The sequence below is a fragment of the Hevea brasiliensis genome, chromosome 2, assembly GCF_030052815.1.
Source record: "Hevea brasiliensis isolate MT/VB/25A 57/8 chromosome 2, ASM3005281v1, whole genome shotgun sequence".
NCBI classification, from domain to species: domain Eukaryota; kingdom Viridiplantae; phylum Streptophyta; class Magnoliopsida; order Malpighiales; family Euphorbiaceae; genus Hevea; species Hevea brasiliensis.
Window position 1 is genome coordinate 11007160 of NC_079494.1, and position 11552 is coordinate 11018711.

The 11552-nt window shown below is 29.1% G+C and overlaps 1 protein-coding gene across 1 annotated transcript; it reads left to right on the forward strand.

The window, feature by feature from the left end:
• The first annotated feature begins 4996 nt into the window (after window positions 1–4996).
• LOC110648720 (adenine phosphoribosyltransferase 1) lies at window positions 4997–10983 on the forward strand. The gene is made up of 7 exons (XM_058134062.1): window positions 4997–5244; window positions 5458–5571; window positions 5666–5776; window positions 6627–6719; window positions 7006–7155; window positions 7759–7817; window positions 10702–10983. Exons 1-7 carry the CDS (start codon window positions 5040–5042, stop codon window positions 10750–10752), a joined length of 783 nt encoding a protein of 260 aa, XP_057990045.1. The 5' UTR covers window positions 4997–5039; the 3' UTR covers window positions 10753–10983.
• Window positions 10984–11552: the final 569 nt, after the last annotated feature.

An 11552-nucleotide genomic window follows, 5' to 3' on the forward strand; every position in this document is an offset into this window, starting at 1 on the left:
TGTTATTTGAACCATTTTGCAGGTTGAGTAGGTTATAGGTATAGGGAAAACTCTGTTAGATTTTCGGCACGACTTAGGACATCTTTAGACTTTTCTTAGTTTATATTGAGTCAAATGTATTAAATAATTGTAATAAAATTGTCAGGTGAGCCGGGACAGCCTTCCTCCTCCACCTAGTCACCACAGTGACTTCGGTTAAGTCTGTGAGTAAAATATTAATTTTAATTGTAATTTCAATATTATTATATGTTCAAGCATGCCCACGCATCACTTATAAATATGTGCCTATGTAGTTAAACACTAAGCACGTTTTATATTGCATTCATAATTGTTGAAGTGCCATGAATGTTGTTTGTGGTAATTTGGAGCAGTGTGTGTGTGTGGCGTGCGTGTGGTATGATATTGGATATGGACAGGACAGGTAGACACGGCTTGAGAGACACTCACTGGGACTTGGTTAGACACGGCTTGAGAGACATTTGCTGGGACTTGGTTAGACACGGCTTGAGAAACACTCGCTAAGACCCTGCATTTGGTTTATTAAGTGAAAGTTCGGCTTGAGAGACACTCGCTAGCAGAGGTTGGATTAAGAGGGCTGTATAGGGGATCAACTCCCATATATGTATTGTTTGACAGTGTTAGGTGTGTGAATGCTCCAAATTGCCTTTTTGCTGTTATGATATGAAAATTATGACGATGTTGCATTTCACTTCCCAGGGTGCATTAGCTTTAGATAGCTATAGATATTATGATTAAAACTGATATTTTACTCTCTGAGTCAAACGCTCACTCTTGTTCATCTATTTTTCTAGGCTACAGGAGGATTATTTGTTGTGGCTAACCTGCTCTTCTTCTTCGCAGGTCCATTGATAGTATTTAATGTATTTTGTACAATTGAGTTAAATTTTAGACTCCGCATGTGTTAGAAGCACTTATTTTTATTTTGGACATGTATTTATAAAAGTTATGTTAGACCTGTAAAATTATTAAGTGTATGCATGATGGGATTGGATAAGAGAGCTGAGCTCCCATTTGAGTTATGACATTTTGATTATGTGGAGGGTGAGCTGAGCTCCCTAATTTATTATATATTGTGTTTATAGGTCAGGCAAGTCAAAAACTTCCCGTTAAATAGTCCATTTTATGACAAGACTTTGTTCGGTTGAATTCTTGAAATTAGGCCCAAATGGGCCTTAGAGTTGGGTTGAGGAATAGTTTGGCTTATTACGGGCCTCGGGGACTTCAGGCTCGCCCAGGTCCTAGTGCCGGTTCGGCCCGTAGGTTAGGTCGTGACAAAAGTGGTATCAGAGCTTAGGCTTTAGATTCATAGGAAAGTGTGCACCTAGAGTTGTCACATGTGGCGTATAGAATTCTGTTTCATCTTTTTTTTGTAATCCTTCGTTTCTAGATTCTGCGTCATTTCTCGATTAATATAAGAGTACTTCAATTTAGCACCTCAGTTTTGTGAAGTACATAGAAGTGTGAAATAGAGTTAGCAGACATGTTGAGATCTGCCATGGAAATATGTTCTCCAAGAAACACTATATTTATATCAGTATGGGTCTAAGTGTTGTGCCTATCTGGTGCTAGGCACAACTACATAAACGTGAGTTTTGATAGTATAATTGCACTAGATAAGATTTTATTTATTATTACCACTATCAAATAAAATTACTATCCTTGCAAATTCAATGATATTTATATGGAATAAGATAGATTAATTTTCTTCTTTTTTTATGGTTAATATTGATGGATCCTATAATTTTTGGAATGATTAATATTATTTTTACATAAAAGTGTATTTTACATGTGATTATATGAAATTTTAATTTTCTTAATTCTATTTAATTTAAATATAGGTTAATTATAATTTATTAATATACTTATGTGCATAAACATATATTTTATTTTTAATTTATTAGTCAATCTTAATTAGTTGTTGATTTTGATAATAAAGTTAAAAAGAAAGTCTAATTATATATATATATATATATATATATATATATATATATATATATATATATATATATATATATATATATGAAAAGTTAGGCTCCTACCAGTATTAATTTTAAATTGTTATATTTGAGATTTTTAAAATAATGGAAATGAGAAGAAGATACCTAGAAAATAAAGAAAAAAAATAATAATTTGACTATTTAAGAGTACTAATTACATAATTATAATGAATTAATTAAAGATGCATGATTAAATTTATATTTATATTTATATTTTAATCTATTATGTGTTTATAACATATATAATATAATTTATAATTTTAAAAAAATATTTAATAAATATATTTAATAATATATTAAATAGGTATTTAAAATTATTTGTATTAAACAATGTGATAATATAAAATTTCAGAATATTAATATAATAAAAATGAAAATTTTACAATGATAAAACACTAAACTATAAAATATACTTTAAAAATTGTCTTATTTTCTAATTTTATAAATAATTTTTTTCACATTGAACTAGCTACATATGCAACCGTATTATATAAATTAATATTATTTTAAATTATAAAAAAATATAATATGGGAAAATCAAACTTTTTTAAGTAAAACAATAAAATTTGAATAAATTTAATTTAATAAGTTAACTTACTTTTTTTATTTATTTATTTTAATTTTTAAACTTCTCACCCACTTATATTTTTAAAACTTGTTATTATATAATTTTTTTATTATATTATATTTAAGTTTATAATTATATTATTATTATATATAACACATAATTTTAATAAAAATATGATCTAATAAAAAATATAATAATTTAAAATTGATAAATATTTTTATCAACATAATTAATTAAAATAAAAATAAAATAAATATTTTAATTTAAATAATTAAACGTAATAATTATAATATTATATCATATATAAAAAATAATAAAAAAATTATATATAAAAATTTAAATCAAAACATATAATACACATTACGAAACTAATCAGTTTCTTAATGTGTATGATTATTGTGAAAAATAGGGTCAGATTTTGCATCATTTTCAGCACTCAGATCATCCACAGTAGCTGAGCTATGCATGCCCAATAGCTGGAAACGCAGGCAATCCAAGTCAAAATTAGTTTGATTAACTTCTGCTTTTATTTTTGTTACAGATAATGGCTGCTAAAATTGGCCATGCTTATCATGAGATCATTGACATTAATATCTAAAAAAAATGTTTTTTTTTTTAAAATAAAAACATTACGTTTCAACATTTTAAAGAAAAAAAATAATTACTTTCTTATACAGCACTATCAAAAAATTATTTATATTTAAATTTTATTTATTTTATAAAAAATAATTTATATATGAAATTTTTCATGAAAAAGATATTTTCATAAAAATATTTTTTATTATTTAATTATATTTATAAATACATAATATATATATATATATATATATAATGTATTTATAAATACTTTCACATTTTAATAAAATTATAAAAATTAAAAAATAAGAAATAATTTCTTATTTGAAAGGATAAAATTATTTTCATTAAAAATGATTTAATTTTTATTTTGATTAGAAAAATATTTTTTATTAATTTTTTAAATGTTTTAAATATTAAAAAATAAAAAAATATTTTTTATGTAACAAATAAATTTTAATATGTCTTAATTTAGTGGTTAAAAATTATATCAATCAAATCGAGCTTTTACTTTCTTAATTTTTTATTAAAAAAATTATTTGTAAATATTTTGGGTTAAAATGGTAAGTTAAGAATTTATATATTGGCGTTAGTCAAATTAAGCAAATTTATTTTAAAAATAAGGGAAACATATGCTTTTCACATCAACGAAGAATCCAAATAAAAGCATGGGAATGATGCGTGCTGATACGGAAGAGTTTTTGCTCATTTTATTACAATTTTGTAGCCAGACAGCTCAGCCGGCAATAATCTTAATTTTAACATTAAATAATGGAATGATATGAGATTAAAATCTATTAAAAAGTGATGTAATATTCAATTGAATTATTTTTTAAAACAATTTTATTAATGTTAATTCATTAATAATGCTCTCTCTTTGTAAAAATAAATCCAATAATTAATTAAATATAAAAATATATTTTTTATAATTTTTTTATAAACTGTACAGTAAATAATAAAAATATTTTTATATAAATTATTAATTAAAATATATAATTTAGATAAATTTAAATATTATTAAAAAATAATAATTAAAGTTAAGACAAATTTGAACAATATAAAATAAATTTTAATTAAATTTAAAATAAATTTAAATATTAAAAATATTAATTAAATTAGAGTAATTTTACCGTGCTTTACCGTTTCTCATCAGTTGATAGTTGATCTGATTTTATTTTTTTATTTTGACCATATTATCTTTTTTTTATTTAACTTAAAAATTAATATTATTAATATTTTTATTTTTTTATTTATAATTTTAATACTTTAATTAATGTATTTCAACTTTATTAAAATATTTTTTTATTAATAACATAAAATATAAAATATTTATTTATATAAAAAAACTTAAAATTAATTATAAATTTTTCTATTAACAATAATAATTATTTTATTATTTTATCTATATTTTTAAAATTATTTAATTATCTTAAAAAAATAATTATTTTCTTATTTCAATAATAAAATAAATGATATAATATAAAAAATTAATAATTATATATTTATTTAAATAATATAATATATTAATTTAATAATTATATATTTAATTTAATAATAAAATAAATAATATATTATAATAAATTTATAATTTTATATTTATTTAAATAATAAAATAAATTATATGATATATATCCTTATTAGTCATTTCACATATTCACAGCAACAGTTAAATATAATTTTATCAAATACTTAATATAAAATAACTATCATCAGCTATCAGTTATATTATCAGCTAACAATAACAGCTATCAATTGTATTCAACGTTTAATCCAAGCAGGCCTTATACAAAAAAGAAATTTTAAAACTGAATGCATGCATCTATAGCAGCTGAGCTGGACTTCACCTAAAATTAAGTTGATTTGAAATTTTGGACATCATGCTACGAAGGCTGCTTCTCCGTTCTCCAAATTCGATTTCGCAACCGTTACCTACCTCTCACCAACTCTTACCTCCGTCTCCAAAAGTACCATTCTCTGCTTGGATCGCTGCAGCTTCCCCTGCTGGACAACCGCCCTCTAGTTGCTCGCACAATTGCCGACTTGCCCTCCGTTCTCTCCGTTGTGCCGCGGCTGGTGGAGGCGGTAAGTTCCTTCTTGCTCAGCCACAACCGACCCCAAATTTATTATAATATAGGCTTAAAAAGTTCATGACGCGAGATATTTAGGCAGAGGGCAATTTCGTCCAAAAAAAAAAAACCTCATTGGTGGAGCCTATGTTTTGATCGGTCTACCCGTCAACAGAATATTTGCCTTTCTCCCTCGCTCTTTGTGACTATCTCACTTGGTGTTTAGCAGGAACTGAGTCGCAGCCGCTACCAAATCAGGGAATGGCAGCTCAAAACGAGAAAGATCCTCGCTTAGCTAGGATTTCCTCTTCAATCAGGGTCATCCCTGACTTCCCCAAAAAAGGTTTTCTTCTTTCTTTAGTTATTTTTGGTGTTTGCAAGTCTTCACTTGGTTTTGTTTGATTAAGTACTCAGCAGAGTCTTTTTTTGGTGGGTAGGGGTTTTGTTTCAGGATATAACGACCTTGCTTCTCGATACTGAGGCGTTCAAGGACACAATAGATTTGTTTGTTGAGAGATATAAAGGGAAAGGGATCTCTGTCGTTGCAGGTTATTTTTTGCTTTGCTTTTATCCTTTAAGCTCCAATTTGTAGTTTGATTTCTGCACCATATTACAAAATTTTGTTTCTTGTTTGCAAGATATTAATATTTTTTTTCTTCTTTTTGTTATTCATTCAAAGGTCTAGACTAATTGTAGTGTTCCTTTTTAATACAAACTCTTACATGTTCTCCAAGTGCCAAATTTATAAGGGGTTGTTCAAACATTTTAAAACTTTTTGGTTGGTTGTCTGTGTGAATGTTGAAACCTTCATGGGCATTTCAACCTCAGTTTTGATTGTCGGTTGTTACCATTTTTCTATCGAATCAAATTTGTTTTGTAGTTTGATTGTTGGATGGGAATTCATCTGTTTCTTACCTTTTGGTTTAAGTGGACTTGCATATGAGTGGTGACAGCAAATACTGGTAGGGGTACTAAGCTTGGTTAATTAAAATTTTCAATAAGCAAAGAGAATGAAAGCTATACAAATTGGGCTAGAATGTAGTTCGGTGTACACCGCACAGGTGTGGCATCAAGTATCATTCTACAAACATAGGTACTCTGTCAAGATTCTAACATATATTGAAATGTAAAGAGCAGGTGTTTGATGTATTGCCTAATGCATTGAAAGCAAGTAAACCCGGTAATGAAATGGCCACTCTGAAGAGAAGTGCAATTATCGAAGTAAAGTCAAAGTTCTTTTGTTGGCCCTGGTGAAATGGGAAAAGAATTTTGAGAAATGGAAGAACAATTATTTAAATTTTTTAGTTTGTTTTCTCTACTTAGAGTAGTACTGGTTTTTTTTTTTTGTGATAAAATAGTTGTATTATTTTTGTGTTCTGACATTGATGACATATTTAGGTATTGAGGCAAGAGGTTTTATATTTGGCCCTCCAATTGCATTGGCTATTGGAGCAAAATTTGTGCCCCTGAGGAAACCTAATAAGTTGCCTGGTATGGCTTTTGCACCTGATTTTGCTTATTTCAGATAAATTCTATAATTTCCTAAAGTTTTTGGATAGGAGATAATCTTTGCTTGGTTGCTGCAGGAACTTGGTGATATTTATTTTGTTATTCTTGCTCTAGAATGAAATGATTAGGTGTCTTATGATAATGTACTCTAATGGCAATGTTGCAATTTCAAATTTGTTACTTTTGAAAGTTAGGCAATGTTGCAATTTCAAATTTGTCATTTTTGAAAGTTATGCTTTTTATGCTTGATGTTAAATGGTTTTATCAGGGGAGGTAATTTCTGAGGAGTACTCATTGGAATATGGAAAAGATGTAATGGAGATGCATGTAGGTGCTGTACAGGAAGGAGAGCGGGCGTTGGTTATTGATGATCTTATTGCAACTGGAGGGACGTTATGTGCAGCAATTAGGCTACTTGGTAGTGTTTTAAAGCTTAAATTCTAGTGTAATTTATCAGTGTTGCCTGCCTGTTTATTCTTAAATATATTTCCTTTATATCTATGTCATTTTAGTTTGAGACTTTAGAGGAGTGGGCTTATGCAGTTACTATTGTTTTCCTTTTCAAATGAGGAAGGGGGAGCGGGGCCTGGGGTGGTGGGGTGGGGTGTGGGGGGTGGGGGTTGTTGGGGTGGGGTTGGGGGCGTGGGTGTGGGGGCCGGGGGTGGGGATGTATTCTTTGAATTAGCATTTGGCAATCAAAATCTTGTTTGGGAAGCCAATTTAAGCAGAAGTTAGGGCCATCAATGTTGCAGGACAGTTGTACCTGCAAGAGTTAGGTTTTCATAGCACAAGGAATGGCCTATCCTTTAAACATTGATGTTTTATTGCACAGGTGATTGAAACTTTTGTTTTGGTTTAATATGTTCAACTCACTTTCGGTCTTCCTACACCTAAAAGTTTGTAGAAAGCATGCTCAGTTCTCAGTGTCATCAATGGTTATTAAATTATCATCTTCTTGTTATTCTTCTTTGTGCTGTCCGTTTATGCATCTTTATTTTATTTATTTATTTTTTTTGTGCAGAGCGTGTTGGGGCACATGTTGTTGAATGTGCCTGTGTCATTGAATTGCCAGAGCTGAAGGTATGTTCTTAATTCTTATGACATGAACACACATGCCACTAGTAACTAACTGTTGATAGAATTAAGCAGTATTAAACTTGCACGATTGGAGAGCCTTACCGCTGCTCTCTCCCCCCCTTCTCCTCTCTCTCTCTCTCTCTCTCTCCCTATATATATACTCAACTCAACTCAACTAAGTTTTTATCTCAAAAATTTGGGATCGGCTATATGGATTCTCTTTCTCCACCCTAAACGATTTTGGGTTAAATCCTCAGAAATGTGTAATGTTTTTAGGTCATGTTGTACTACTCTTCTCTTAGTCAGTTTAGGTTTACCCCTTCTTTTCTTTCTATCCTCTATCCTAATGTGCTCTACTTGTCTAACTGGAACCTCCGTATGACTACGCTTCACATGACCAAACCACCTCAATCTCCCTTTTCTCAATTTATCCTCAATTGGTACCACTCTTACCTTTTCTTTAATATTCTCATTACGGACTTTTTTTAGTCTACTATGGCCACTTATTCACCTTAACATTCTCATTTTCGCAACTCTTATCTTAGACACATACGACTCTTTTAGTGCCCAACACTCACTACCATATAACATGACCGTATGGCTGGCTGTACGATAAAATTTTCCTTTTAACTAATTGAAAATCTTGCCATCACATAAAACTCCCGTATCATGTCTTCACTTCAATTATCCGGCTTTAAGCCTATGACTGACATCTTACTCACATCTGCCTGAGCCGAGATATTTAAAGTGATTACTTTAGGACAATATCATTTTATCTAAACTAACTCCTTCTCTATCACCAGTTTGGCATTCACTGAACTTGCAATGTATGTATTTTGTCTTCGTTCTACTTAACTTAAAGCCCTTTGACTCTAGAGTACTTTTCCAAAGTACTAGCTTTCTATTAACTTCTTCTTGCGTCTCATCTATCAGAATTATATCATCCACAAACATCATGCACCAAGGGATACTTTCTTGTATATGTTTCGTTAATTCATCTAAAACTAATGTAAAAAGGTAAGGGCTTACAGCTGAACCTTTGTGGGTGTAATAAACTGAGATAGAAAAATCTCATGTCTTCTCCCACTGTGCGCACAATAGTAGTTGCTCTAGAGTACTTTTCCAAAGTACTAGCTTTCTATTAACTTCTTCTTGCGTCTCATCTATCAGAATTATATCATCCACAAACATCATGCACCAAGGGATACTTTCTTGTATATATTTCGTTAATTCATCTAAAACTAATGTAAAAAGGTAAGGGCTTACAGCTGAACCTTTGTGGGTGTAATAAACTGAGATAGAAAAATCTCATGTCTTCTCCCACTGTGCGCACAATAGTAGTTGCTCTTTTATACATATCTTTCAACACTTGTATGTACCTAATAGATACTCCCTTTTGTTTTAACACTCTTCATAAGACATTTCTTGGAACACTATCATAAGTGTTCTCCAAATCGATAAAAACCATGTTTAAATCTTTCCTTGCATCTCTATACTTATCCATCAAGCTTCTGATGAGAAAGATCGCTTCCATAGTTGAACGACCAGGCATGAAGCCAAATTGATTGAGAGAGATAAAAGTATTATGACGTAGTCGATGTTCTCTTTCTATATATATTAAAAAAAACAAAAATTTATGCGATTTTTTAATTATAGCCAATTTTTTTAAAAAATTTTGACATAATTTAAAAAGGTTAATGCTAATGTGGTAGCTGACATGGCAAAAATATATTTTTTTTTCTATTGTTGCTGACGATGTTGCTGATGTGACAGTTGATGTGGTATAAATTTTGATTTTTTTATTATATTATTACTGATGTGATAAAAATATTATTATTTTATATATTATTGATGTGACACAAGTTTAATAATAAAAAAAGTCAAAACTTTTTGCCTTTTTTTAATATAGCCAATTCTATAAGTTTTTTTTTATTTATAACCAGTTGACTAATTATTACTCAACTATGTGAGAAATTAATATTTTATTACTTAATATAATTTCAAAAATGAATATTTATGTTATCTATTATAATAAAAATATTAATTTTCTCCTCTCTCCCCTCAAATTTTTTTTGGCCATACACATGCAACTTATTTGTCACAAGTAAATAAAATTTTTATTTATTTGAAAATTAGAAACTTATGTAGAAAATGTCAATAATAACAATAATAATCATTTTGGCACATATATAATAATAATCGAATATATGGGTGGTTGTGTAAATATATTATTGTATAACAGTGAGTGGAGGGGAGAGAGGGGAGATATATAGTTGTGGGGATACTTTTTAGATAGGCGGGTGGATGGATGGATTTTTTAATTTTAAATAAATAAAAAATTTTTTATTTTCATAAATAAGTTTTATAAATGCTGCTGAAAAAAGTATGAGGGATTGAGAGGGGAAAATTATTTATTTTTTTATACTAAATCATATAAATATTTATTTTCAACAATTATATTAAGTAATAAAATATTAATTTTAGATTAAGTTAAATCACAATTAATCAATTGGCTATAAATGAAATAAACCTATAAAATTGATTATAATTGAAAAATATTATTTTTTATCATTAAAGTTACGCCATGTCAGTAACAACGCAATTAAAAATTAAAGTTTATGATACATAAATAAAACATATAAAAATATTATTTTAGCCAGATCTGCTATCACTTTAGCCCTGAATTAGTCAAAATTAATTAATTTTCCACAATTAATACTAAAGTTCCAAATTAGGCCATAAGTGTCTACCATCTAGTAATTTCTCCAAGTTAAATGTTAGATATAGCTTGACATGGAAACTCTCTTGCTTCTTGTCACTACTTACATTTAAGCATACCTTGTTTATTAGCTGCGTGCTATATGTGTGCCCTTCTTGTTCATTTCAGGGTCGGGAACGATTAGGAGACAATCCATTATTTATTCTCGTAAGCGGTTAAAAGAAAAACCAATGTTTAGGAGTGTCTAATAGTTCTCAAAATTATAAATTTGGACGAGGTGAAAGGATCTTGGTAATAAAGGATTGGACAACAGGATATGGAATCCATGTTCATTTTTTATTTTCAACTTTATTTATTTGGCTTGCTTGCATTAAACTTTGAATTTAAGATATTGGCTTATGTCCAATGTGGTTTTCGGTAATGGAACATCAAATATCATTTGCATTTTCATCTTGATGGGTGGTGCTCATCTTGATAGACGCTGCCCACTTTTTGCTTATTTACCTGTATGCTTTTCTATGTCATGTTATACTGTTATGATTTATGGATGCGAAAGATTCTGAAAGGAAGCCTGTTTTTAATATTTAAAGTGCTTAAAGCTAAATTTCTCTTTTTCCTTGGGTACAAAATTAAAGTATGGATGGGAAGATAGCTTTCTTCATTTCTCTGGCTCTATGCATATATATGAATAGCTTTCTTCATTTCTCTGGCTCTATGTATATATATGAAAGAATTGCCAATGAGGCTTTTAGCCTAGTGGCAAAGCCAGTGCCCCTAGTAATATCCCAAGTAGACAGGTCATTAGCCACGTTGGGTTTGAAGTCGGATCAAATCCAGCTTCTTCAAACTTAGGATTGGAAATAATAAAAAATTGACGGCCAAATGTTAAAAAATGCCAAATTTTATGACATTTTTCAATTATAGCAATTTTTTTTTTGGTCAATTTTGATTTAATTTCAAGTTTTAGTATTAATTGTGGTCCGAGACTAAAATAGGGTAAAGTAAACGTTGTTGTTGCA